Raw genomic sequence first — 27,186 nt, 5'->3', positions numbered from 1 at the left:
AGGTGGATTCTTAACAACTGCGCCGCCAGGGAAGTCCTGATAAGCCTCATTTTTTTTTTTTTTTTTGAGCTTTGTGTTTTTCTTTCTCTTGGCTTTTTTTTTTAAACATCTTTATTGGTTTACAGTGGTGTGTTTGTTTCTGCCTTATAAAAAAGTGAATCAGCTATACATATACATATATCCCCATATTTCCTCCCTCTTGTGTCTCCCTCCCACCCTCCCTATCCCACCCCTCTAGTTGGTAACAAAGCACCGAGCTGATCTCCCTGTGCTGTGCGGCTGCTTCCCACTACTGATAAGGCTCATTTTTAAAAAAACTGTTGCATAATATATCTTACAGAGGCCTTATATAGTTAGTCCTTTGCTAATGGACATATAGGGTGTTCCCAGTTATCACAAATTTTGCTGCACCAAAGAATCTTTCATCTTCAGTTTTGCCACAGAACTGGAAAAGGAAATCTGTGATGTAAATTCTTTGAGGTGTACTTGCTGAGAGTATATGCATTTAACCTTTTTTAAAAAAATGTGTTTGTTTGCTTTTTTCCCCTCTTCCAGTTTTGAGACGTGACATACAGTACTGTATGTTTAAGGCGTACAGCATAATGATTACATACATCATGAAGTATTTAACTTTTGATAAACATCAAATCATCTTCCCAGTTTACACTAAATGTGGCACCTCGTTTTTGTTTTTCCATTTTTGGTTCTTTGCAAAATTACTTTAAAAGTTATGTAGCCTTCCAGAGTACAGCTATAACTATCAAATTATTTAACAGCCTACATTTCTCCCGATTTGAATAATCATATTTATCATAAACTACATTCCCAGAAATAGGGCTGCTTTTGAACCCTCTCCCCCACTCTATTAGTTTATTCTTATGTCAGTAATCTCCTGTTTTTATTCCAGTGCTTTGGTGTTTGATTATCTAGCGTGTCAAATACATCATTTCCACTGTTTTTTTGTTTTTGTTTTGAGCAACACAGCATGCAGGATCTTAGTTCCCTGACCAAGGATCGAACCCTTGCCCCCTGCAGTGGAAGCACGGAGTTTTAACCACTGGACCGCCAGGGAAGTCCTGACAGCTTCACTGTTGTTGGTTTTTTAAAAATATTTATTAATTTATGTATTTGGCTGTGCTGGGTCTTAGCTGCGGCATGCAGGCTCTTCGTTGTGGCATGCGGGCTCTTAGCTGCGGCATATGGGATCTAGTTCCCTGACCAGGGATCGAACCTGGGCCCCCTGCATTGAGAGCACGGAGTCTTAACCATTGGACCACCAGGGAAGTCCCCTCCACTGTTTTTACATATATATATTGCACAGGAATTTAGGATTTTCAAGTTTTGTTAAAAAATTCTTTTGGATGGCAATGAACTTAAGGATTAAACTGGAGAATCAACATCTTTTAATAATAACTTTCCACTCAGGTACATGGTATATCTCCATTTAATTAGGTCTTATATCCTTCAGGACAAAGATACTATTTTCTTCATACAGGGTTTGCATGTTTTTTGTGAGATTTACTCCTTTGTAGTTTATGGGTTTTGTTGTTATTGTGAATGGGACCCCAAGTGTATTTTCTAATTTGTTATTGCAATTTGTGGGAAATATACTAACTTTGGGCCTCAGTTTATTATCTGCAAAAAGACAGAAGTAGAGCTACTCAGTAACAGGTCAAGTAAGTGTGGGCTAAACAAAGCAAAATAGATTTGTTCATTGCAGGACTTATCGATGACTTTAACATACTTTGATCACCAAGAATCCCCAATAAGGGTACAGGAATTTCCTGTACTTACTTGACCGTGGAACCCTTTGTCACAAGACATTCTGAAACGTAGAGAAAACAGTGCACCCAAAGACCCTTCTAGTTTCTAATTTGTCAATCCAGGGATCTCCACTGAACCTTATCTGATGCCCAAATTCCCATTACTTACCCCCGACCAGAACACAGAAGACAACCCAGTGTCAAAGCGAATGCTTTAATGAGTGGTGCTCGGAGGGAGCCATGTCTCTCAGAGGCTGCTGCCAGCCTCCACTGTCCCCAGCTCTTTGTCAGGAAGGTGAGCTAGCTGCCTGGGATGAAGGGATGGATCTGGAGTCTAAGAGTGAGCTGAGGCAAAGGGAGGTTCAGGAAGCACCCTGTAGGGGCGGAGCTCCCAGGAGTGTGGCAGAGGGGGCCTGGGACTCAGGCTGGCCCCTCTTCAGGCATTCCTAGCAAAGCCACGAGGGGCTCGAGGGGCGTGGGGGTCCCGATGGGCACAGGGTGGGTACGTTCGTGCTTGCGCAGGTCGCTGGCACTCAAGAAGGCCTTGGGGCAGTGCGGGCAGGTGTAGGGGCGCACAGAGCTGTGGGTGCGGCTGTGCTTGCGCAGCCCAGCCCGGTCTGAGAAGCTCTTGCCGCACTGGGTGCAGGGGAAGGGCCGGAGCTCTGGGTGCGAGCGCTCGTGCCGTCGCAGCAACGTCAGCGTGGAGAACATCTCCTTGCACTCCCGGCATACAAACTGTGGTGGTTTCTCGTCCACCTCCTCACCCCCCACTTCGCCTGCCCCCCCCAAGGGACCAGGAGCCTCCCCAACCCCAGCATCTTGGCACTCCACGTGCTCCACCGTCATGCCCACCACTTGCCACTGGGTGGCCATCACACCACCCGATTCCGGAGGCAGCCCCAGCAGCCCTGCTGCAGGGTCCCCGAGCCCAGCCCCTGCTGCCGGGGCTGCTGAGCCCTCGCCTGCCACGCTGACCGGCAGCGCCAGCCCCACCACCAGCTCCTGCTGCGGGGGAGGCCCTGCGGCCTCGCTACTGCGATGGGTCCGCTCGTGCTTCCTCAGGCTTGACGAGACCACGAAGGACTTTCCGCACGCGTTGCAGTGGAAGGGGCGCTCACCCGAGTGCACCCGGCTGTGCTTAGTGAGGCTGGCCCGCTCGGCGAAGGCTCGGCCGCACTCCTCGCAGCGGAAGGGCCGCTGGCCGGAGTGCACCAGCGCGTGCCGCTTGAGGTCCCAGGACGCGACGAAGGTCTTGTCACACTGCAGGCACTTGAACGGCCGGTCGCCTGTGTGCACCCGCCGATGCATGGCCAGGTCGGCCGGCTGCCGGAAGTCCTTGCCACACTTCTCGCAGCGGTAGGGCTTCACACCCTCGTGTGCCCGCTGGTGGCGCCGGAAGCTCGAGGGGTCGGAGAACATGCGGCCGCAGCGGGGGCAGAGGAAGGGCTTCTCGCCAGAGTGCGTGCGCTCGTGGCTCTGGTAGGAGCTGAGCTGCGTGAAGCCCTTGCCACAGGCCGGGCAGCGGTAGGGCTTTTGCGCCGCATGGATGCGCTGGTGGCACGTGAGCGAGGACGAGCGGGAGAAGCTCTTCCCGCACTCTGAGCAGAGGAAGGGGCGCTCGCCAGTGTGGGACCTGTGGGAGTGGAGAGGCCCGGAGTGAAGGTGGCAGCCCATCGCCCGACCCCCGCCGCCTGTCTGTACTGTACGTTAGGGCCCCCTAACATCGCTGGGGCCTTGGCCCAATCCCCTAAGGGCCACAGGTCTGTACCTCAGAGTAAGAAACTTTCAGGCTGGGTGTCTAGGTGTTCTAGATCCATCTCTGCACTCAACAGACCCGGCCCCCACTCGTACCTCCTGGGCAGCAGCCCAACTTCAAGCCCCACCCCCTTCCTAGTCCAGGAACCCAGGCCAGTCAGACCCCAGTTTCACCCTCTGCCCCCATAGCTCTGCCTCACTCACTTTCCCATTGGTTCCTTCCGATCTTTGGGACTCAACGCCTTCACGCTATTGGTGCGCTCTTCCCAACCCCTTCAGCTGCCCCCCACCCAGCCCAGCGCCCTCACCGCTCGTGGTTACGGAGGTCCTTGAGTTCAGCATAGGCCTTGCCGCAGCGCTCGCAGCTGTAGGGCCGCAGGCCTGCATGCGTGCGCCGGTGCTTGCGGAACACCGAGGGGTCAGCGAAGCTCTTGCCACAGTCGGCGCAGGCGTAGGGCCTCTCGCCGGTGTGACCGCGCTGGTGGATCTTGAGCTTGGAGAGCGCGCCATAAGCCTTGGGGCAGTGCGCGCAGCGGAAGGGCAACTCGCCGGCGTGCGAGGCCAGGTGCACGCGCAGGCACACGGGCTGCATGAAGCGGCGACCGCACTCGGGGCAAGGGAAGGGCTTCTCGCCCGTGTGGCTGCGCCCGTGACTGCGCAGCTCTGGTGCCGTTTTGTAGGCCTTGGGGCACAGCGGGCACGCATACGGCCGAGGCTTCTCCGCTGCACCTGACACCTTGTCCCCGCTGGCATCCTCCGCTTTGGGGTCTGTCTCTGGCTTCAGCTTTGCCTCGGCCACCTCCTCTGTGCAGTCTGCAGGCCCATGTGTGGCAGCATGGCGTGCTGCCCGGGGTGCATTTGGAAACGTCTTGGTACAGGACAGGCACTTATAGCGACGGCCAGAGCGCTTGTAGCCAGGGGCTGGGGACCTCTCCTCCGATGACTCTACCTCCATGGCCTGGATGGGCGGGGCTTCTCTGCAAGAGAGGCAAAGTTAGAAGCCACACCCCTTTCCAATTCTCCAAGGCGTCTCCTCACCAAAGCCCTCTGAGGCCTCAGAAGGAACTCTATCTTATCTGCATTTCCCACCTGGGATGCACATCCTTCCTCGCAAACATTCCTGTCTCTCTGCGCTCAAGTTTCCTCTCTGGTCTGTTCACTGATGAAAGGAGCTGGACCAGGTGACCTCAGAGGAACTAAGAGAGGCCGGGATCATCGAAATGCCCACCTGCACTTCCCTCCCCAGCCTCTGGGCTTCTCCAAACCCTGTGGCATTCCCAGAAGGCCCAGGCTCTGTCCATCTCACCATCTTCCTTCTACAGCTCAGAATCCAAGCCCTGTGCAAGGCTGCAGACACGGAGGCTACCTAGATGTGGGTCTGGCCTGAAGGTCTCCAAGTGCTCAGGAAAGACAGAGGTAGGTCCAGAAGAAGGCAGAGCCAGTGGGCTAAATGTGGTCATTGGCACCATCTGTCTGGAAGGGACAGGTCCCCAGCGTATGTATTTTGTCTTTCCCCTCTGGTTGGTTAGCTTTCAGAGGCAGCAACTGTTCACACAGAATTCTGGCCTTGCACAGCTGTAAGGTACTCCACCCCAGATAGGAATCCTGGTCCACCCTCTGCTCTGGAATGGGTCTTTGGTTCTTGCTCCCATAACTCTGGTAATGGGAAGTTCAATTACTCTCAAAGCAGCTTGAGCCATTGCTAGCAGAAGTTAGAAGTCTCTGTCTCATACTCAATGTATCTGCTCTGGCCTGGCCTCCTGGGACACCCACTCTAGCTATGGCCCCTTCTTTCTCTGTTCAGAGCCCAGACAGCCTCCACCCAGCTGCTCCCGCAGATCATGGCTGGGAGGAAATAGGATTAACAGCTGCATTAGTCTTAACACCAGCTCATCCTCCCTGGGGGATAAAGGGAAGAGGATTACATCAGATCCACTTAAGGTGCAGCAGCTGCTGGGGCAGCCAGGGTGGGGGGAAGGACAATGTTATAGAGAGGGGAGGGGAGCCAGGTGTGTCCAAAAGATGGGCTGGGAGGTAGGAGGTTTGGATTCTAGCACTCCTTTCTAGGCCTGTTTCCTCATCTGTATACCTCAGGGGTTGGTGTCTTCTAAGTTATGACCCAGGGAGGATGCAGGAGTCCCCGGGTGATTGGCAAGGGCTGCATCTTTAGAATCAGCACCCTTCTGCCTGGTGGCCCTGCCTCAGTCTCCCACCCCTACACACACAATCTAGTGTGCACAGGCAGCCGAAGTCTTCTCCCTAAGGTACCATGTGATGCTCTGTCCCCTGCTCAAGAATTTTTCATGGCTTCCATCACACCATGCAAGTTCCCAGGTCCTTCCTGGCTGTTATGAATCCTACCAATCCTTCCTTTGAGCCTTACTTCCCGGGCTTCCCTGGTGGCACAGTGGTTGAGAGTCTGCCTGCCGATGCAAGGGACACGGGTTCGTGCCCCGGTCCGGGAAGATCCCACATGCTGCGGAGCGGCTAGGCCCATGAGCCATGGCCGCTAAGCCTGTGCGTCCGGAGCCTGTGCTCCGCAACGGGAGAGGCCACAGCAGTGAGAGGCCCGCGTACAGCAAAAAAAAATAAGAAGAGCCTTACTTCCCAAAGGAAGGTCTTCCTGCATCTCCCCTTTGGTTTCTGCCCTACATCCCACACAGCTCTGTTCCACCCTCAGCTTGGTTTTTTCACTTTTCCCATTAAATCCTAGGGCTGGAAGGTGAGTTAAAGGGCTTGAGGCCCAGCCTTCCCCAGGGCTTGAATTCCGCCTAGTTTCTAGGGAATCTGCCTATCCTTGGATGAGGCCCTCACTACCTCCTTTCTAGATCATCTCTGGACAGTCTGATAAAGTTTCTCCTTAATAAAAATGATAGCCTGGGACTTCCCTGGTGGCTCAGTGGATAAGACTCCATGCTCCCAATGGAGGGGGCCCGGGTTCCATCCCTGGTCAGGGAACTAGATCCCACATGCATGCCACAATTTAGAGTTCGCATGCCACAACTAAGGACCCCGGGAGCTATAACTAAGGAGCCTGCCTGCCACAACTAAGACCTGGTGCAACCAAATAAATAAGTAAATATTAAAAAAAAAAAGAAAATGATAGCTCACATTTACCGGGCACTTGCTAAACAGCAGACAACATCCTAACCTTTTTACATGTATTAACTTACTTGCACTTCATGTCAGCACCATGAAAAACGTTCTGTTATTACCCCCTTTCACAGATAAGGGAACTGAGGCCCAGAGAAACAATTTAGCATTGTCGTTAAGTGCAGTCTCCGAAGCCAAACTGCATGGCTTCGAATCTTACCTTCCTCACTTCCTAGCTGTGACCTTGTGCAATTTACTTCATGCCATAGGACCTCAGTTTTCTTATCTGAAAAAAGGGAGGTAATAACACTACTTACCTCACAGGGTTGGGCGAGGGCTGAATGAGGTAAGAATAATTACTGCCCTCAATTACTGAATCTTCTCAGAGCCAGACACCTTGCTGAGTGTGCAACCTTATTTAATTCTCTCATAGCTTCCTGAGATAGGGATTATTGTCCTCATTTTACAGACTAATAAACTGAGGTTCTGAGAAGGTTAGTGATTAACCCATGGTCACATACCTAGTAACTCGTGCAGCTGAGACTTGAATCCAGGTGTTTAATTCGCCTTGAGTAGTTGGGCCCTCCCAGGCTTATCTGCTACCTGGGCCAGCCCCACGATGACCAGAACCCTGAGCTCAGGTTACACCTTGGTCTCCTCTCATTCCTGTAGAAGTCCCTGGAGACCAGAGCCAGCACCCTTTATGTTTCTGTTTCCCTCTCAGAGGGCTGGAACCGTGGGTTCCAAGCTCTGGGCCTCAGTCTTCCCATCTGTGAGCCAGAAACCAGGTAGCTGGAGGGGTAAATCCCTTCTCCTAAGGCACTTCCCAGGGGAAATAGTAGGGGCGTGCCAGGCACAAGCTCCATAAAGAACGAAGGGTCAGGTAGGCTAGGCCCCTGTCTAAAGCCCCTCCGTTGGGAATTCCCTGGTGGTCCAGTGGTTAAGAATCTGTCTTCCAAAGCAGGGGACGTGGGTTTGACTCCTAGTCGGGGAAGTAAGATCCCACATGCCACGGGGCAACTAAGCCCGCGTATCACAACTAGAGAAGCCTGCACGCCGCAACAAAGACCCAGTGCAACCAAAAAAGTAAATATTAAAAAAAACAAAAACCCATCATCAGGGGCTTCCCTGGTGGCGCAGTGGTTGAGAGTCTGCCTGCCGATGCAGGGGATGCGGGTTCGTGCCCCCGTCTGGGAAGATCCCACATGCCGCGGAGCGGCTGGGCCGGTGAGCCGTGGCCGCTGAGCCTGCGCGTCGCGTCCGGAGCCTGTGCTCCGCAACGGGAGAGGACACAACAGTGAGACGCCCGCGTACCGCAAAAAAAAAAAAAAAAAAAAAAACCATCATCAGCTCTTCACTTCCCTGTTCACGGAGGACTCTTCCACCCACCACTCCCTAGAGTGATTCTGTGAACTCCCTGCATGAAAATAATCATGCAGGGAGCATGGGGTAGGACTCAGAAATCTATTCTAAACATGCTTTCTGGGTCATTCCAACTAACACTTATTTAAGAACCTTAGGTTTTCAGAAGCTTCTAGGAGAGAGGCATTTTTAATACACCTCTTTTTCAGATGTGGAGATTAAGGCCCCCGTAAGGGAAAAAACTTACATAAGGACACACAGCTAGTCAAGGAGCCCAGACTCAAACACGAGTCTTCAGGTCCCTGGGCTGGGCTCTTTCTCTACCAGTCTTCATTTACTTAAGGTTTATTAGCCAAATCATGAGACTTTCCACCGCTCCCAGGACAAAGACCAATATCTTTTCCATGGCAAGCAAGGCCCTGAACTATCTAACTCCTGCCTATCCCATCTCCCACTCCTCTCCCCTTGGCTCACTAGGCTCTACCCACACAGGCTCCCCCTTTTTCCCCTCAAAGACTTAAATTCCTTCCCATCTCAGGGACTCTACACTAGTAGTTTCCTCTGCTAGAAACATTATTTCCAAGGGTCTTTGTGTAGCTATCTCTTTGATTCCATTTGGGTCTCAGCTCCCTGTCACCTCCTTAAAGAGGGCTTTCCTGACCACCTTTCTTAATGCTATCTGCACCCCTGCTAATCACTCTCTATCCCCCTCCTGTTTAATTTCCTTCATGTTGCTCATCTGGATGACACTCCTTGCAAATTTACCATGGACCAGGTATCATTCTAAGCATTTTATGTGTGCTACTCAAGCTAAGCCTCACGATGGCCTAGGAGTTTGTTATGGATGAATGTGCGCATGCATGGAAGCAAGGCCATGTGAGAACTTAAGATAGAAGGTGGCCACATACGATCCAAGAACGGAGCCTTCACCAGGAACTGAATTGGCCAGCACCTTGACCTTGGACACCTCAACCTCCAGAACGGTGAGAAATAAATTTCTGTTGTGCCCCCCAGTCTGTTATTTTTGTTGTTGTTGTTATGGTAGCCTAAACAGACTAAGTTAAATAGTATTATTTTCCCCCCATTTTTCAGACAAGGAGACTGAGGCACACAGAAGTGAAGAAACTAGTCATAGTCACAGCCAATACTCAAAGCCAGGTGGTCTCTGCCTCCCAAACTTCTGCCCTCTGTCCCCTGCTTATTGCTTTGCTAGCACTTATACATTGTATGGTTCAGTTAATTCTCTGTCTCCAGCTTGAGAGTCTAGGCTGGCAAAGAGCCAGGAACCTTTATTATTCTGTATCCTCTACACATAGAACCATGCTTGGTGCCCAAAACAAACTGAACAAATCAACCTCCGAGGCGGTATTTGAACCCAGGTCTATAGCCTCTGCCTCCTCCATAGTAGGAGTTTGTAAGAATGTCGGTCAACAACTATTTAGTAACTGAATTTCTCTGCTTTTCCAAGTTCACAGGGTCCAAATATCGCCCCCAGTACCCCACAGTGGATTCATTGCTCTGGTGAGGGAGGCTTGTCTTTGTCTTTGTTTACTACTGAATTTAGGGGGCGGGACACGTCCTGCTGTATGAACAGGCTCTAAATGCCAGGGATGCAGAGATTTAATTCCCAGAGTTTAGAACCCTGCGGGCAGTGATGAGGTGAAAAGCCACTTTTTATCCTCTCTGCACCTCAGTCTCCCCACCTCTAAACAAGTAGTTACCAATAGGCCTCACAGGCCATGAGAGATCCGGTGAGACGGCAGATGGGGAACTGTGAACCATGCAGAGATAAGAACTAATCATCTCCTAGGCATCCAATCTGGTCAGTCCACAATCTAATCCCAACCCACTTTTCCAGCCTCACCTCCAGGGGCACTGTGCCCCTCCCGACAGCGACCTTAGCTCCAGCCACAATTCTCAAACTTCACCACCTAAATACATCTCCATATGCAGTTCCCTCTGCCTTCTCCCGTGGGAAAACTCTTTTGCATCTTTCAAATACCTGCTTCCCCAGTGCCCTCAGGAATACTTAATAAGACTATAGAGGTAAGAGCGCCATGGCTCTCTGGGCCTCAGTTTTCTCATCAGTAAAATGAGGTTTCTGAGGCATGTGGGAGTTTTAAGGTCGTTAGAGCCGAGAGCTGCGGAAACCTTGTGCATTCTCGCTCCCTGCAACTGTCTACGTGTCGGGCCCCCGGCAGACAGACAGCCCCGCAGGGCAGGGCCCTGGGCTGCCTCTTCTCAGGAAAAGCCCTGGGAAAACGAGGAATCGGAGAACGCGGCAAGAAGGAGTGAACGAAGGATGACAGAATGAACAAATGAATGGACCAAAGGCCATACTTTGGACAAAGGCCGGCAAGATGGCGTTCTCTAGGACCGCGGGAGGGGCGGCCAGGACCTCGACCGGGGAGGGGGGCCGCCGGCTCCGGGGACCGTGCTTGACGGGCCGCACGCCTGGGACAAAAGCCCGCAACATGGCGGGCTCTAGGACCCTCGTGTGCGCACGGAGCAAGGCGGGCAGCCATGCCGCCCTAGCCCAGGCGTCTGCTGCAGCCGGTCCGCCGGGACAGCCGGCGGGTTCTAGGACCCGCTGGGCCCAGAGCCCGCCCGCCCGCGCCCTCCGGGGGCCGCACTCCTCCCGCCCCGCCCGCGCCGCTCGCGCCAGGCCAACCCCATCTGCCCTCTGCACCCACAGGGAAACTGAGGCCCGCTCGGATTGCGTCCGCAGTGGGACTGCTCGGGGGTCCCTGCGGCTTCCCGCCGGCATTCCCTACCTGAACAGACTGGGGCTGGCTCTGTGGCGTCAACGGCAGCTCCTCTCACCGACGGAGCCCGGGACACAGCCAGGGCGCGGCAGGCGCTAGGACCCAGCTTGGGGGGGTGGAGGGGGAGGGACGGGAGGCGGGGCCGGCGAGCGGAAGTGGAAGGGAGCTTTTCCCGCTAGGGAGGAAGGCAAAGTTTATCCGAGCACCCCCCAGCCGAAGGTGGCGGAGAAACACCTTGCAGTGGGTCTCTGTGGGTGCTAATGACAGAGGACACCGGAATAGGTTTACGGGATGCACCGGCTATTGCTAGCCTGGGGATAGATCACCGTGAACTAGAAGGTGGGAGGACAGAAAGGCCATGCCCAAGATTTGTAGTACCTAAATCCGCTTATATTCCACAACATTTCCCTTAATAGCAAGGAGTAAATGACGCTCCCTTCATCTGTCTTTAGAAGTTTTACAAGAAGCCCCAGGAAAAGTGTCGCCAAAATACTGAGGCCAGGGCTGCAGAACCCTTTTTATCCTCTTCTGCGCTCACCCAATATGCACCGTAACGATTTTAGCGGCTCTTCCCGGAAGTGTGGCTAAGATTAGTGCAGAACGACACAGCTCTTTGACCTACGTGGGCGGGGTCAGAGTCGCGCGTTAGCCGCTTCTCATCTAGCACCGGAAATGTGTCTGTGTAGAACCGCTGCTTGGAGGCGGGACAGAAGCATTTTTAAGGCGGAAGTTTCGCGGGGAAGCTTTTGCGGCTTGGACACTTCCTGTTTCCTAGTAACAATAGGAAGTGTCCGCGGAGCTGGGGGGTAGACTGCTGGCTCGTGCCAGCTGCGCCCTCTTTCCTCTGCGTCCTTCCTCCTCCCCCCTCCTTTCCCTCTTTCCCTCCCCTCCCACCGCCCAGGAGCCCTGGCAGAGTGTGCGTGTGTGGGAGCTCGAGAGCCCCTCCACAACCACCCCTTGGGGTGCGTGGCTGCAGTTAGGGTGAGGGTCCAGTGCGCAGGCGCATTCCCGTTCGCGGTCCCCAACGGACGCACCCGCGGCGGGAACGAGAAGGGGCCACCGGTGTGAGGTAGGGGTCCTAAGAGAAAACTGGTCGAGGAGATGAGTGAGGCAAGAGGACCTTATTGGTGGTTGATTAGGAGAGGCGACTCTTGAGCGAAGGGGCTTTGTGAAGTGAGAATTCTGGGAGCAGGTTCAGTAAGGGGGTTTAGAGTCGGAGATAGGAGTTGTATTTGGGTCCCAAGGGAGTGAACAGTCAGAGTCAGAGAAGGCCAAGGTGATGTAGGAGGCATGGGGGCCTGCCATGGAGAGAGCAAGGGCTTTGGAAAGAAGATTGAGTCAAACGGGCTGGCTCGTGTGTAAACTGGGATAACAGAGGCACTGCAGTGTGTTGTGAGGACTAAGTGACATAACGAATATTCTTTACTTAGCACAGTGCCTTGACACATGGTAATGCTTAGGTAGCACGTGTTGCTGTTGTCATTAGTATTATGAGAGAAGGTAGAAGAAAAAATGAGAAGGGATGGAGAGGCGTAGGAAAGATAAAGGTTGGGGGTGAAGAGCCAGAAAGGAGATGAAATTTCCAAGATGGAAGATCGTTTGGAATCCAGGGAACCCAAGAGAGTCTTTCAGAAACGTGACTTTGTGACCCTGAAAGGAATAGGGCAGGTGGGGGAGCAAGCCAGCCTTTTCTCTGAAGGGGGCCTCTAACCTCACCTCTCAGGTCCGAGGCTGTCAACTGAAGAAAGAAGCTGCTTTTTCCATGCCTCTAGGCTACTCCGTTTAGCTGAGGGGTGAAGGAGGGAGGATTGGAGTTACCTTATAGAAGGTCCTAGGAGAGGTACAGGTATCCTTTTAAGATGTCGCAGAAGATAGATTTATAGAGAGCAGAGGGTTAGAGACAGTAAAGCTTTTGGGATTTGGTCTGAAGACAGAATAATAGATTTGTGATCAGAGGTAGGTTGCATTCCTTTAGACGTCAGTTTCCTTATCTATACCTCCAGAGATGAGTCAGGCCTAGAGGAGCTGCCATGTTTGGGGAGCTTGTATGCAGGGAAGTATTAAATGATGTTGCTTCCAGAATAGATCCAGTAGAGAGCAGGTCTCTGGGCATTGCTGCTTGGGGAACCCATCTGTGCCCTCTGGTGAACTTGTTGCTCATAGAACTAATAGGCAAAGTTAATTCAGGCTTTCCTTCTGACCACTGCCCCCTGTTCCTAGGCCTTGGACCCTCCACCAGAGGAAGATGCTGCTGCCACCTGCCTGCTCTTCCTGAACCTTCAGGTTTCTGCCACACTGCCCCATGGAGGACACGCCCACCTCACTCAGCTGCTCTGACTGTCAGCGCCACTTTCCTAGCCTCCCAGAACTGTCACGGCACCGAGAACTGCTCCATCCATCTTCCAACCAGGACAGTGAGGAGGCCGACGGCATCCCTCGGCCCTACCGCTGTCAGCAGTGTGGGCGGGGCTATCGTCACCCAGGGAGCCTGGTCAACCACCGCCGGACCCACGAGACTGGCCTTTTCCCCTGTACCACCTGTGGCAAGGACTTCACCAATCCCATGGCCCTCAAGAGCCACATGAGGACTCATGCTCCTGAAGGCCGCCGGCGGCGCAGGCCTCCGCGCCCCAAGGAAGCCACTCCATGCCTCCAGGGGGAGACAGTGTCCACTGACTCCTGGGGCCAGAGGCTTGGCCCTGGGGAAGGCTGGGAAAACCAGAAGAAACATACTGAAGAGGCATCTGGCTGTGAATCTGGGCCAGACCCTAGGGCAGCTCTGGACACTTGGGAAGATCCACCCACCAGACAAAGAGAAGGCTGGGAAAGCCAGCCAGATCCTGAGGAGGGCACAGAGGGCTGGGGGCCCACCACCAACTCTGCCAGAGACCCACCGCTCCCCACCCCGGCCAGCAGTCTCCTTAGCAATTTGGAACAGTATTTGGCTGAATCAGTAGTGAATTTCACAGCAGGCCAGGAGCCCACCCAGTCCCCTCCTCCTGAGGAGGAGCGGCGGTACAAGTGCAGTCAGTGTGGCAAGACCTACAAGCATGCCGGGAGCCTCACCAACCACCGCCAGAGCCACACCCTGGGCGTCTACCCTTGTGCCATCTGCTTCAAGGAGTTCTCTAACATCATGGCTCTGAAGAATCACTCCCGACTCCATGCCCAGTATCGGCCTTACCAGTGTCCCCACTGCCCCCGCGCCTTCCGGCTCCCCCGAGAGCTGCTGGAACACCAGCAATCCCATGAGGGTGAAAGTCAGGAGCAGCTGTGGAAAGAGAAGGGGATGCCCACCACCAATGGGCACACAGACGAGAGCAGCCGGGACCAGCTCCCTGGTACACAGATGCTAAATGGCTCTGGGGAGCTGAGCACCTCTGGGGAGCTGGAAGATAGCAACCTGGAGGAGTATCGGCCATTCCACTGTGAGGACTGTGGCCGTACCTACCGCCATGCTGGGAGCCTCATCAACCATCGCAAGAGCCACCAGACAGGTGTCTACCCCTGCTCCATCTGTTCCAAGCAGCTGTTCAACGCAGCTGCCCTCAAAAACCACGTGCGGGCTCATCACAGACCCCGGCAAGGAGCCGGAGAGGATGGGCAGCCATCAGTACTGCCAGCTCCCCTGCCGCTGGCTGAGACCACCCACAAAGAGAAGGAGGTCCCCACCGCCACCGTGGACCACCGCCCCTATAAGTGCAATGAGTGTGGTCGGGCTTACCGGCACCGGGGGAGCCTGGTAAACCACCGCCATAGCCATCGGACAGGAGAGTACCAGTGCTCACTCTGTCCCCGCAAGTACCCCAACCTCATGGCCCTGCGCAACCACGTGCGGGTACACTGCAAGGCTGCTCGCCGCAGCACAGGCCCAGGGGCCGAGGGTCCCCTCGGCCGCCGCAAGGTGGAGCTCCCAGCTGACCCAGTGGGAGCAGAGGCAGCCCCCTGTTCAGATCAGGGACCTGGGTGCAGACGTGAAGAGGGGGCCACCGATGTCCCGCCAGCAACAGATAGGACCGCGCCACAGATATGTAGCCTGGGTGGCACGCTCTTTGAAGACCCTGAGAGTCTTGAACGTCACGGCTGGAGCCACGGGGAAGGGGAGAACGGCAGGACCGAGACCAGGGTGTCACCTCCTCGGGCGTTTGCCTGCCGAGACTGTGGAAAGAGCTATCGCCACTCAGGCAGCCTCATCAACCACCGGCAGACCCACCAGACGGGAGACTTCAGTTGCGGGGCCTGTGCCAAGCACTTCCACACCGTGGCCGCCATGAAGAACCACATGCGCCGCCACAGTCGGCGGCGGAGCAGGCGGCACCGGAGGCGGGCTGGCAGTGCTGGCGGTGGGCGAGAAGCTGAACTCCCGTCAGGCGGGAGCTGGGCCCCAGAGCTGGTGGAAAACGGTGAGGGCCTGAGCCGTCCCCAAGACCCTTCAAGGCAAAGTCTGAGTGGAGCCGAAGGCAACGTGGAAAGTGATGGGAGCTGTTTGCAGGCTGCAGCTGAAAGGGACAAATGTGGGCTTGAGAGGGATGAGGCCTGTTTCCAGGGTGATAAAGAGAGCAGCGGCACTGAGGAAGGACTGGAAAGGAAGGAGGCCTGTTTCCTTGACAACTTGGACATCCCAGGTGATGAGGAGAGCAATGGGACTCGCTTCTGTGGTGGCCCCCCTGGGGTGGAGGAAGACCAGAAACCAGCCCCTGGCCAGCCCAGCTCCCCTTCCCACTCTGCCAGAGCCGCTGCTGGCTGGCAGGCTGAGGTCTCCCACACGTGTCCTGACTGTGGGCATTCTTTCCCCCATGCTGCTGGCCTGCTGAGCCACAGGCCCTGCCACCCACCGGGCATCTATCAGTGCTCCCTCTGCCCGAAGGAGTTTGAGTCCCTGCCTGCCTTGCGTAGCCACTTCCAGAGCCATGGGCCTGGGGAGGCAGCATCCGCACAGCCCTTCCTCTGCTGCCTCTGCGGCATGATCTTCCCTGGGCGGGCTGGCTACAGGCGTCACCGGCGCCAGGCTCATGACTCCTATGGTACGACTGAGGGCTCAGAGGAGGAGGGGGAAGAGGAAGGAGCAGCAGGGGCAGGCTCCACCCATAGCCCCCCACTACAGCTCTCGGAAGCAGAACTGCTGAATCAGCTGCAGCGGGAGGTCGAGGCGCTGGATGGCGCCGGGTATGGGCACATCTGTGGCTGCTGCGGTCAGACCTACGATGACCTGGGCAGCCTGGAGCGTCACCACCAAAGCCAGAGTTCTGGGAACACCAATGGCGAGGTTCCCAGCCTCATTCATCACCCGGGAGAGTCAGGTGATGCCACAGGGATGGCTGCAGATGGCACCTTTGAGGGCACGGTGACCTCTTTTTCTGGGGAGGGTGGAGACACAAAGTCTGGAGAGGGAGTAGGTGCTACGCTTGCAGACAGCCTTTGTATGCCGGGTGGGGAAAGTTCTCTGGAGACCCAGCCCCGCCCCTTCCGCTGCAACCAGTGCGGCAAGACCTATCGCCATGGGGGCAGCCTGGTGAACCACCGCAAGATCCACCAGACCGGAGACTTCATCTGCCCCGTCTGCTCGCGCTGCTACCCCAACCTGGCTGCCTATCGCAACCATCTGAGAAACCACCCGCGCTGCAAAGGCTCTGAGCCCCAGCTGGGGCCCGTTCCAGAGGGAGGAGGCAGCGGTGAGCCCCAAGACATGGCAGAGGAGGGCCTCGGGCAGGCAGAGGTGGAGAAGTTCCAGAAGGAGCTTAAAGTGGAGCCCCTGGAGGAGGTGGCGAGGGTGAAGGAAGAGGCCTGGGAGGAGACCACTGTGAAGGGGGAAGAAATGGAGCCGAGGTTGGAGACCGCGGAGAAGGGCTGCCAGACTGAAGCCAGCTCTGAGCGGCCCTTCAGCTGCGAGGTGTGCGGCCGGTCCTACAAGCACGCCGGCAGCCTCATCAATCACCGGCAGAGCCACCAGACCGGCCACTTTGGCTGCCAGGCCTGCTCCAAAGGCTTCTCAAACCTCATGTCCCTCAAGAACCACCGGCGCATCCACGCGGATCCCCGACGTTTCCACTGTGCCGAATGTGGGAAGGCCTTCCGCCTGCGCAAGCAGCTGGCCAGCCACCAGCGGGTCCACATGGAGCGCGGTGGGGCTGGGGGCTCCCGCAAGCTGCCCCGGGAAGATCGGCCCTTTCGCTGTGGGCAGTGTGGGCGGACCTACCGCCATGCCGGCAGCCTCCTGAACCACAGGCGTAGCCACGAGACGGGCCAGTATAGCTGTCCCGCCTGCCCCAAGACCTACTCCAACCGCATGGCCCTGAAGGACCACCAGAGGCTGCACTCGGAGAGCCGGCGGCGCCGAGCTGGGCGGTCCCGGCGGGCAGCTGTGCGCTGCGCCCTCTGCGGCCGGGGCTTCCCTGGCCGGGGATCTCTGGAGCGGCACCTGCGAGAGCATGAGGAGACCAGAGGGGGTCAGGGAGGCCCAAACGGCACCGAGGGTGGTATGGGGAACCTGGTCGATGACCAGGGACTAGAGGACCGGTGGTGCGGTACTGAGTCGGTACCCCTGCTGGAGGCTGGAGTCATGAGGCCAGCGGAGCAGAGTCAGAGCCCCCTCAAGGCAGCAGGTTTAGAAGGCACGGAGCCAATGTCCTGGGGCACGGGGAAAGCAGATGGGTGGCGAGGAGACAGAGGACTGGTGAATCATGGTGGAGATTGGGTTCCTGGGGGTCACGTACCGACCAAGCCGGAAGACGAGTCAGGGGACAGTGTCCCCAGGAGTCCTTGCCACCTTGGCAATAGCCAGCCCAATGGACCTAGTCTGATTCCCATGGATAGCTGGGACAATGGAGACAGCAGCCCTCAGCCGCAGCCGGAGAGCCACTCCTTTTCCTGCAGCCCTTGTGGCAAGACCTCCTGCCAGTCGGAAGGGCCCTGGAAACACAACACCCACAAGACAGACCGTCACTATTGTCTGCTCTGCTCCAAGGAGTTCTTGAATCCTGTGGCCACCAAGAGCCAGAGCCACAACCACGTAGCTGCCCAGACCTTTGCCTGCCCTGACTGTGGCAAGGCCTTTCGGTCCCACCAGGAACTCGCCAGCCACCTGCTGACTCATGCCAGGGGCCTCAGTCAGGTGTCGCCCCTGATGGAGGCCAGAGGTCCCAAAGCTGGGGCTGTAGAGGATGAGGTGGATCTCCCTGGTCAAGTCAGGAAGGCCCCATCAGAACCCCCCAGGGCCCCAGGAGAGAATGCCGGGAGAGCTAATGGAGGCCAAGGCATCAGGTCCGCAGTGGCTGTGGACGAGGAGCGGCCCTTCCGCTGTGCCCAGTGTGGGCGTTCCTACCGCCATGCCGGTAGCCTGCTGAACCACCAGAAGGCCCACACCACTGGACTGTATCCCTGCTCCCTCTGCCCCAAACTTCTACCCAACCTGCTGTCCCTTAAGAACCACGGCAGGACCCACACGGACCCCAAGCGCCACCGCTGCAGCGTCTGTGGCAAGGCCTTCCGGACAGCTGCCCGGCTGGAGGGCCACGGGCGGGTCCACGCACCCCGGGAGGGGCCCTTCACCTGCCCCCACTGTCCCCGCCACTTCCGCCGCCGCATCAGCTTCCTGCAGCACCAGCAGCAGCACCAGGAGGAGTGGACAGTGGCCAGCTCTGGTATGGGGACATGAATGGGCTTGGGCAGAGGATTGGAGGGTCCCAGAGGAGGCGGGCACATAGTAGAGGGTAAAAACTGGCCCCAAGGGGAGCAAGGAGTGAGAGGATCACGTGGATTTCAGGAGGCGGCCAGGGCTGGGATGTAGAGAAAGCTAGTTTGCGCATGCTGCCTTTTGAGTGGCTGAGATCTGAACCCCTGGAGGCTACCTTACCCCAAGGTGAATAGGTAGCCTGGTGGGTTGGGGTAGTCAGGGGTGGTAGGGAGTGGTCAGGGGCAGAGGCAGCTGCCGGAGCTCCTCTGCTGTGCTGGAGCTAGAGAGGAACGGTCTTTTTGTTTTGGGAGGGGAGGTAGCTGGGTGCCACCTGGCTGCTGCATCCGGACACTCCCCTGATCCAGCCAATTAAGTAATGATTTCTAGAGAACAAGATGGTCTAGGTTCTGCTCTTCCCTAGAGTAGGCAAGGAGCCAGGGAAAAAGGAAGGGGGCATGGGAGATGCCCCCAGACTGTGGCTTCCATGCTGACCTGGTCGGGGAACAGGGTCATTAGTTGGCACCCAGCTCCCTGTCCCTGTTTCCCCGAATCTTGTCTCTGCTCCCCCTCCTCTTTACTTGGAAACTAGACCCTTGGCCCTTTCCCACCTCTATTGGCCCACGTTTCTTCTCCTTCCCTTTATTCAACCTTCTTCTCTCTCTGCTGTGCATTTGCTTTTTGGGATCCAACCAAACCACCCTTTCCACCTGCACACCTGCCTTCCCGCCGGCACACCTTTAATTGGAGGACTGAGTCACAGATAATTGATTCTTTGAAACCAGGCCCAGCTATAGCAACAACAGTTATCAGCCCCTATTTCCCTTCCGTCAAGGGGAATCTCCAGGGAAAGACACCTCCGCCCAGCCTTGCTGGAGGACGAGGCTGCAGAGGAATGGGAGAGCCTGTTCCCTCAGCAAGTCCTGGGCTTGCTCTCCACCTCCCCTAGGGATCTGTAGCCCTTCTCCCAGGGCCACTTCCATTTAGTGGCCCCCAAAGTGGGTGTCCCTGAGATGGTGGGCCCCTTGACCAGAGATTGTCAGGGCAAGGAGGGGTGGGTGGTGAGATTCCCCTGAGAGTGCTGATAAGACGGCTTTCAGGATAAGAGTTCTCGTGACCCCAAGGGAATGAGTGAGGAGTTAGTTAACCAGGTCTGGGGAAATAATTGGGAGTTCTCACACAGGCCTTGGGGGCAGGGGCTGTGGGGAATGGCCTGCAGGGCTAGGGAGAGGGAGGGGTACAAGCTGTGTGGGGTTTGTGCCCTCAGTTGCCTCATCTTTCTCTCCCCAGGAACCCCAAAGGCACCAGCGGCGGGCAGAGGGGACTTGTCATTGCCCCCTCCACCCACCCCCACGACCCCACTCCTGGACCCTTCACCCCAGTGGCCTGCAGACCTCAGCTTCTCCCTCTGAAATTCAAGTTTCCAAAGATCAGAATACGGGGTAGGGGGAGGGCAGATTGTAGGGAAAGGCTTGATCTTGTTTTGCTCAGGAGTAGTTTGGGCATCCCCAGCTCTCTTCTCCCCTCCTCCTGCAAAGAGGACCCAGATCTGGCTTCTTTCCCACGGAGGCGGTGAGATGTTCCTCCCGTCCTGTCCTTCAAGGACCTCCTTTCCCCTGCCTTTGTCACCATGCTCTTCCCTGTGACCAGCCCTGCAAGAAACCCAGTGCCAGGCTCTGCAGCCAGGCCACCCTCACCAGCCAGATTCCAACACTCGGGAGAGGCAGATTCAGAGAGAGAGCCATGGGTGGGAATGTTGCCTGTGGAAGGGGGGAGCCCTTTACTACAATTTGTAATTTATTTTCTAAAGTCTATTTTGTAACAATTTATTTAAGTTTAAAAAAACAGGAAAATTGCTCCCCCCAAAAAAAGAAATTTTCAAAGTACATGGCTGGTGTGGTTGTATCTGAGGGGATGATGAATAGGGAAAGCTGGGGACGCCTGCGTTGGACCGCAGAGCTGGACGTGGAGGGGGCATCCACAGGGGAGGTCTCCCTGTGCTGCAGAGGGGAGCGGGGGCAGCTGTCAGTCGGGGCAGGCTCCTTCCCAGAGCCCATTGCGCTGTCGGGCCTGCCCCAGTGGGGGACAGGGTCGGGGGGGATGGCAGAGGGGCAGGGGCAGTGACGCAGGAATTGCCTCACTGTGACCGCAGCATCCCACAGCCACCTGTCAACAGCCGGCTGGCTGGCCTGTCAGGGAGAGGAAGGAGGATGGGGCTGGCCTCGTCCTCACAGCTTCCCTCCCTTCCTCCCTTAGAGGAAGAGGAAGGAGGCGCTCCTCAGCCCCCATGACAGATGAGAAAAGTGAGGTCCGAAGAGGCTGAGAGGCGTGCTCTCCCAGTCAGACAATGACAAGAGCCAGAATTTGAATCCAGATGGGTCCGTCCACTGCTCCACTCCACCCAGGGCAGCTAGAGGTGGGTCAGGCCAGACCCTGCCCTGCCCTGCCCCAGGTCGAGAGAGAAGGTGTCTGCGGAGGCAGTGTTGGCACGAGGGCCCAGGGCCACATACTCTTCGTTAGCCGGGCAGCTTTCAGGCTCGGCCTCAGGCCCTGGCTCCTCGGCGAAGTAGACCCGCCATTCCAAACTGCTGACCCAGTTCTCATAGGTGGGGAGCATTGTAAAGATGGCAGGCCTTGCCGGGCCTTCGCAGGCGTCTCCGAAGCTGTGCAGCCCAGCCAGGAACCATGTGCCCCTCACTTCCTGCACCAGCGGTGCCCCCGACAGGCCCTGTCAGGGGTCAGGGGACACTGGTGACTTCCTCCTCTCCCAAGGCAGCTTCACGGGGCAGAGGGGGCTGAGGCCGGGGCTGGGGGCCTGGCTCTTTGGGAGCCAGTTGGCAGAAGGGCTGAGTTTCGGTGAGAGGTCTGAGGCCAAGCCTGGCAGAAGGTCTGTTCATGAGCGGCAGCGCGAGGGGTGCAAGGGGTCCGTGGGGTGAGGACAGGGGGAGTGGGGCTCACCTCACAGCTGGGCGGCTCACCCACAGCACTGATGCACATCGTCCGTGGCAGAATGGGGGTTCTGTCGCTCCCAAGGGCTGTGTGCAGGCGGCTACAGGCCTTGGACCCCAGGAGGGTCACAGGCACTGTCTGAGGGGAGCTGGTGCCTGCAGGGTGACAGAGAAGACCCAGCTGCTGCCTCGGCCTCTAGGCTAGATGCACAGCTGCTGGTGGCCCTGTCCTACCTACATACCTGCTCCTTGGTGGGCTAGCCCCAGGACCCAGCCGTGTTCCCCATCAGGCAGGTGGTGGTCCGCGTAGGGCAGGCAGAGGGGCCGCAGGCTGGAGCCCAGTGTTACGGGCTGGGCCAGCAGCAGGAGGGCCACGTCATAGCCCCCCTCTGGGTGGCTATACATCCCATGCAGGGTGACTTTCTTCAGGCCCCGCTCCTCTGGTCCGGCCCCCAGGCCTACAGTCCATTCCTCTGGGGTCTGGCGCCTGTGCAGGGGACAGCATTGACAGCACTGGGTGGCACGGCTGCCAGCAAGGGTGGGGGCACAAAGGCAAGGGAGACGGGACTCACCCAATGAAGCAGTGGGCAGCAGTCAGCACCACCTCCTCGGACACCAGGGCTCCGCCACAGGCCAGCTTCCCTCGGTGCTTCAGCGTGGCGTCCCAGGGCCGTGGGGAGGGAGCTTCTGCCTGGGGCCCGTCTCTCCTCAAGGATCCACAGGCTGAAACAGACGGATTACATCATCTGCCTTCCTGCTAAGTGCTCACTGCATGCCAGGCCCCGTGCTAACCGCTTCCCATGTGCTATCAACCATCTTCACAATATCCTTTTAAGTTGAATCTTGCTTGCCCTAATTACCGAAGGTAACCAAAGTTCCAGAGGGGTTACGTGACTTTCTAGCTCAGTAACCACAGGCAAATAGCCAACCTGAGATTCAAAATCCAGGGCCTAAGCTTTTAACTCTGATGGTCCAGGATCATGGGAGTGGCCTGCTCATCATTCCCTACCCCGCCTGTCTGCACCCTTCTGGGCTTGGAGTGGCCCCAGAACTCCTGGCTCACCGGTGCTTCTCTTAACATCAAGATAGAGCTTCCGCCTCAGGAATTATTTTGCATGCAGTTTGCATGTTAGTCACTTACTGCCAGAATTAATGCCCCACTGAGCGGGAGCCCTGCCCTCTCCAATCTCATGGAGTTCCTGCTCGGAAACTTGCAGCCTACCCCAAAACCTTCAGCCAGATCCCAGAAATTCCTCATCTTACCTAAACCCCAAATTCATAAAGTTCCAAAGCATCTATGCCTCTTAGCCGTAAATGGAGCTGTTCCCATCCTGGGGGCTGAAAGGGGCCTTGTAAGCCCCCTCATTAGCCCCTGGCAGCGTGTGGATACCCTGTATCAGTTTTCTATTCTGAGCTGAAATTTGTTCCACTGTGGCTTCCACCTGCTGCCCAGAAGTCATGCAGCCCTGAGGGGAGGTCCCCCCACGTCCCGCTCCTGACACTCGCTGTTCATACCTACACAGCTGTCCTCATCACTGATCTCTGGGGTCTCAGCGTCCTGGGCTACAAAGGCTGCCCCCTGAGCTTGAGCCTGGAGCCAGGAGCTGTGAGCAGTCACGTCGGTCAGCAGCACAGGAGTGTCTTCCTGGGCACAGTCTGTTGCAAAACTGATGATCCCAGCTTGAACCCAGTGTCCGTCAGGTTCGCGGCACAGCACGGGGCCCCCGGAATCTCCCTGGAGCCAAGCAGTGTTGTCAAGGACAGACACCTGAGCCCCAGCCCTGGGCGGACACCCTCTACGTGTGTTCCTTCCCACCAGTCCCTGTGGATTGAGTGCCCAGCCCCGTCCTGTTCCCTTCCCTTGTCCTCCCCCTCAGACCTGACAGGGGCCCTGCACCCCAGGCTGGGGACCTCCACACAGCATCTCAGGCCGGGCCGGGCTGGCCAGCAGCCGCTGGTGCAGGCGGTTGTAGAGACAGTTACACGTAGGGCGGCTGATCAGACGCAGGTGTATATTCCGTAGGGCCCTGGGAACTGGTGAAAGAGAGGGGGTTGGGGCTGGAGTCTGGGCTCGGAGGAGCAAGGGAGACCGGGAACGTGGACAGTTGGCAGCTGAGGCTGTGTGACCTTGGGCAAGCAGAGTGCCCCTCTGGGCTCCAGCCTGGGTCAGCACTTACCGTCATTGTCCTGATCCCAGCCAGTGGCCCAGCAGTAGGTCCCAAAGGGGAAGCGATGGGCAGGTTGAGGCAAGCAGAGGGGTGTGTGGGCCACAGGGTGGGCGAGCCGTAGCAGGGCCAGGTCCGAGCCCTGGCTGTAGTGCTTATAGTCCCTGGGCAGCTGCACAGCCGTCACCCCCACCTCCTCAGCCCCTGGGCTCAGCCCCTCGTGCTTCACAGAACCCAGGACAACTGACCAGGAGTGCAGTTCCGTGACTGTCGCCCTGGAAGTGGGGGGGACAAGACCCAGGCATTGAGTGCAACGGGGGATGGTGACACCATGGGAGACAGCACAAAGTGGGTGAAAGATGGACAGAAAACCTGTGGCTTTAAGCAAAGTCCATCCTTCTCCCAACTCAGATGTCTCATTTGTAAGGCTTCTACCATGAAGGGCTGTGAAGATTAACTTGATAGTATGTACCCGGCACATGGCATATTTTTAATAAATGGTACTTTGTTACTCTAGGGGCAGGGCTCAGTCTTGAGGGGCTTGGGGACAAATCATTCACCCCCAAAGCCAGAAACCCTGTTTGACCACAGCCGTGACTCACTTTTCTAAGCAGTGGGCCGCAGTGAGGACCCAGCTGTCCGCCACCAGGGACCCGCTGCAGATGTGGACCCCCTGCCTCCTCACACTGGCCTGCCACGGCCACTCGCCAGGAACAGTGTTGCCCTCCTGAGGTGTGGAGGGGCCAGGGCCACGCTGCCCGCATGCTGTGGAGAGGCGGGGGTCAGGGTAACAGCAGGCCCCTGTCCTGCCCTCACCCCCGGCCCGACCCAGACCCAAGTAAGGCCCAGGCCCCACGGCCCCAGACTTACCATGCTGAGCTGCTTGAAGACCTGGGAAGAGAGAGACACAGGTGAGCCTTGGGGCAGGGAGCCTTACCTGCCTGGCCCAGCCTTGGTGGAGGGGGCAGGTTTGGGGGGATTGGTGTGGGCTGCTGCTATGACTCTGTGGCGACCTCACCGGCCCCTCCCAGAATTAAAATATTTATATGAGGTCGAGAAACAGCTTGTATTGGAAGCTATTCAGAGTGTACACTCAGTCATTAATTCTTCTGTCTCAGCCGTGCTCAGCACTCCTGGGCCTGAGCGGCAGGGCCTGGGGTTCAGCTTGGGACCAGGCCAAGCCTCCTCCAGGCCGCAGGACCCCCAACTCCTGCCCCAACTGCTGAGTCAGAGAGGCGGCCTGTGCATGTGAAGAGCATTAGCTTAATTGTGCCCTGCGCTGCAGAGACCTAAGAGGAATAATTAGAGGCCTGTGTCATGTCCAAGTTGGGGAGGGCATCAAGAGATCGAGACTCACCCCGCCCCTGTTCTGACAACTCGGGCTCCGCCATCTTTCCGGAAACCACCAGAGACTCTACCAAAGGGTCCCCTGCCCTGCCTCTTACCCATCACAGGCACACACAAACACACCCATTGAACATCTGCTCCAGGAGAACCGGAACGTATGTAAAGGCGGGGAGACTGAGGCCACAGAACCCCAGAACTTGCCTAAGGTCATTCTGGAAGTAGAGAGGCAGATGGGGCCACAGGGCACACACACAGGCATAATGACAGTTCCTGCAGACACACACTATAATCCAGCCCAAGGAAATCATACCCATTTGGACACAGGTGGCCACATACCCCTCCCCAACACACACAGCCAGGCACGGTTACGTTGCCACAGGCTGACTGTGGCCTCCCGGGCAGGCACTCTCTCACACACCAAGCTGCAGGGGGCTACTAGGGTAGAGGACAGCCCCCGAACCCCACCATACCACCTCCCCGGCAAACACGGGTGACTCACCCTCTATGAGAACCACGGCTCCCAGGATGAGCAGCCTCGGTCCCCAGCTCCCCTTCATGCTGCTCCAAGCCACTCTGCCGCCCGTGCTCTGGTTCTCCGAGAAGCCACCTGGATCTCCCTAGCTCCACCCCCAACTTGCTAGGAGTCGGGAGTCATTGCTTTTCCTGGGCTGGAAGGGAGCCAGCAGTTTCCAGCTCTGGGGCTGTGGCTGTGTGACCCTGGGCTGTTCACCGCCTCTCCCTGGGCCTCAGCCTTGGCCACACTGCCTGGGTTCAAATCCCAGTTCCCCCTAACACTTGAGTGACCTTGGACAGTTAGCCCGTTTGTGCCTTGACTGAAAAACTCCAAACTGTTGAGTGTAAAAGTGCTTAGACCGAAGCCTAGCAGAGTAAACTTGCTCCCAAGCGTGGGAGCTGTCCTACTGGAACAGGTGAAGGGCATGGTGGGCAGGCCTTCCCCAGTTCTCACTCTTCATTTCAGCTTCCCTCCCAGGCCTGGGTCCAAAGGGGTTTCATTTATCTTCTCCTAGTTTGATTCAGAGGCAGGGTGTACAGGGCTAGGTGTCAAGGGGCCAGGCTGTCTGCTTCTTGCTGGCTACGAGACTAGCAAATCTCAATGCCTCTCTGCTACCTTCCCGGGAAACAGGGTCACATGGTGCCCACCTTCCTAACAGGTGTTGGAAGACTCAATTAGGAGGGAGGAACACTCAGGATGCATCCTTTTCCTCTTCCTGACTTCTAACTCAGAACAGACCAGACTGTTCAGGGACCCTGACCCCAACCCAGAGGCAGCTGTGGCTCCGGTTAAGAACATAGACACCAGAGCCATATGGCCCTGGTGAATTCAAGTCCTGAGGGCTCCCTAACCCCCTCCCCCAAACTAGCTGTGTGATCTTGGGCAAATTACTTAGCCTCTCTCTCTGAACCTCAATCTCCTCATCAAGATATACAGTCAGCCCTCTGTATCCACAGGTTCCGCATCTGCAGATTCAACCAACTGCAGATCCAAAAAAAAAAAAGAAAAAAAATCCAGAAAGTTCCAAAAAACAAAACTTGAGTTTACTGCTTACCAACAACTAGCTACCTAGCATTCACATTGTATTTACAACTATTTACATTGTATTAAATATTATAAGTAACCTAGAGATGACTTAAAAGTATATCTTAAAGTATATGGGAGGGTGTGTGCAGGTTATATGCAAATACTACGCCATTTTATTTAATTAATTAATTTTTTTTTTTGGCTGCACTGCGCAGCTTGCAGTGGGATCTTAGTTCCCCTGCCAAGAATTGAACCCGGGCCCACGGCAGTGAAAGTTCCAAGTCCTAACCACTGAACGGCCAGGGAATTCCCTATGCCCTTTTATATAAGGGACTTGAGCATTCTCGGATTTTGGTTTGGGGGTGGGTAGGTGAGTCTTGGAACCAATCTCCTGTGGATACCAAGGGATGACTGTAAGAATAATACCTACCTCATACAACTGATATAAGGATTAAAAGAGTTGACATGTCAGGGTCTTAAACAGTGAGTCACATGTGGATAAGTGCTTAGTACATACTGGGAAAAACAAAACAAAAACACAACCTGTACCTGGCCCTCCAGGGCTGCCAAGACTGGCTTGGGGTGGTAGATAAGGCAGCTGGAGGGGTTAGGTTAGACTACAGGAAGAACTTCCCAGCAAGCCTGCATAGAACCAGAAAGGCAGATCTCACATGCTTGGCTGTCCCAGAAGACAAGGCCTGGCTTCTGTGGGTAGGAGGGACAAGCTGCCAGCCCATTTCCTGGGAGTGGGGGCTGATGGCACCCCAGGTCTTGCTGAC

General features: G+C 56.2%; 3 protein-coding genes across 9 annotated transcripts; 1 reads left to right on the top strand and 2 right to left on the bottom strand.

The window, feature by feature from the left end:
* Positions 1 to 1,963: 1,963 nt before the first annotated feature.
* On the bottom strand, positions 1,964 to 10,880 carry ZNF668 (zinc finger protein 668). 4 transcript variants are annotated; one of them, XM_067706052.1, is made up of 4 exons: positions 10,748 to 10,873; positions 7,133 to 7,289; positions 3,827 to 4,495; positions 1,964 to 3,396 (listed from the first exon to the last, which is right to left on the bottom strand). In XM_067706052.1, exons 3-4 carry the CDS (start codon positions 4,471 to 4,473, stop codon positions 2,184 to 2,186), a joined length of 1,860 nt encoding a protein of 619 aa, XP_067562153.1. In that variant the 5' UTR covers positions 4,474 to 4,495; positions 7,133 to 7,289; positions 10,748 to 10,873; the 3' UTR covers positions 1,964 to 2,183. The 4 variants fall into 4 exon arrangements, with proteins under 4 accessions (XP_067562153.1, XP_067562154.1, XP_067562152.1 ...); XM_067706053.1 differs by lacking the exon at positions 7,133 to 7,289 and adding an exon at positions 6,832 to 6,897; XM_067706051.1 differs by lacking the exon at positions 7,133 to 7,289 and having other exon boundaries at positions 10,748 to 10,880.
* ZNF646 (zinc finger protein 646) lies at positions 9,888 to 20,293 on the top strand. 4 transcript variants are annotated; one of them, XM_067706043.1, is made up of 3 exons: positions 9,888 to 10,019; positions 12,959 to 18,378; positions 19,698 to 20,293. In XM_067706043.1, the coding sequence occupies exons 2-3, from the start codon at positions 13,041 to 13,043 to the stop codon at positions 19,817 to 19,819; spliced, it is 5,460 nt and encodes a 1,819-aa protein (XP_067562144.1). In that variant the 5' UTR covers positions 9,888 to 10,019; positions 12,959 to 13,040; the 3' UTR covers positions 19,820 to 20,293. The 4 variants fall into 4 exon arrangements, with proteins under 4 accessions (XP_067562144.1, XP_067562143.1, XP_067562142.1 ...); XM_067706042.1 differs by lacking the exon at positions 9,888 to 10,019 and adding an exon at positions 10,918 to 11,077; XM_067706041.1 differs by lacking the exon at positions 9,888 to 10,019 and adding an exon at positions 11,296 to 11,719.
* Positions 20,220 to 27,176, bottom strand: PRSS53 (serine protease 53). The gene is made up of 10 exons (XM_067706059.1): positions 25,367 to 27,176; positions 24,391 to 24,411; positions 24,123 to 24,285; positions 23,533 to 23,795; positions 23,235 to 23,389; positions 22,871 to 23,090; positions 21,928 to 22,078; positions 21,598 to 21,842; positions 21,366 to 21,511; positions 20,220 to 21,135 (listed from the first exon to the last, which is right to left on the bottom strand). The coding sequence occupies exons 1-10, from the start codon at positions 25,422 to 25,424 to the stop codon at positions 20,818 to 20,820; spliced, it is 1,740 nt and encodes a 579-aa protein (XP_067562160.1). The 5' UTR covers positions 25,425 to 27,176; the 3' UTR covers positions 20,220 to 20,817.
* Between the last annotated feature and the right edge of the window lie 10 nt (positions 27,177 to 27,186).

This window comes from Pseudorca crassidens, chromosome 15 (genome assembly GCF_039906515.1).
Source record: "Pseudorca crassidens isolate mPseCra1 chromosome 15, mPseCra1.hap1, whole genome shotgun sequence".
NCBI classification, from domain to species: domain Eukaryota; kingdom Metazoa; phylum Chordata; class Mammalia; order Artiodactyla; family Delphinidae; genus Pseudorca; species Pseudorca crassidens.
Note: the sequence above shows the minus strand (reverse complement) of the source record. Positions and strands in the feature narration are given on the sequence as shown.

What these genes read in the sequence shown, in the direction of transcription:
- ZNF668 (XM_067706051.1), bottom strand. Translation starts at nt 4,473, where the DNA reads ATGGAGGTAGAGTCATCGGAGGAGAGGTCCCCAGCCCCTGGCTACAAG. An exon ending in GACCTCCGTAACCACGAGCG is followed by an intron (nt 3,397 to 3,826) that starts GTGAGGGCGCTG and finishes CCACTCCCACAG; the next exon opens with GTCCCACACTGGCGAGCGCC.
- ZNF646 (XM_067706043.1), top strand. Translation starts at nt 13,041, where the DNA reads ATGGAGGACACGCCCACCTCACTCAGCTGCTCTGACTGTCAGCGCCAC. An exon ending in GTGGACAGTGGCCAGCTCTG is followed by an intron (nt 18,379 to 19,697) that starts GTATGGGGACAT and finishes TTCTCTCCCCAG; the next exon opens with GAACCCCAAAGGCACCAGCG.
- PRSS53 (XM_067706059.1), bottom strand. Translation starts at nt 25,424, where the DNA reads ATGAAGGGGAGCTGGGGACCGAGGCTGCTCATCCTGGGAGCCGTGGTT. An exon ending in AGCCGTGGTTCTCATAGAGG is followed by an intron (nt 24,412 to 25,366) that starts GTGAGTCACCCG and finishes CTCTCTTCCCAG; the next exon opens with GTCTTCAAGCAGCTCAGCAT. An exon ending in GCGGCCCACTGCTTAGAAAA is followed by an intron (nt 23,796 to 24,122) that starts GTGAGTCACGGC and finishes CCCCACTTCCAG; the next exon opens with GGCGACAGTCACGGAACTGC.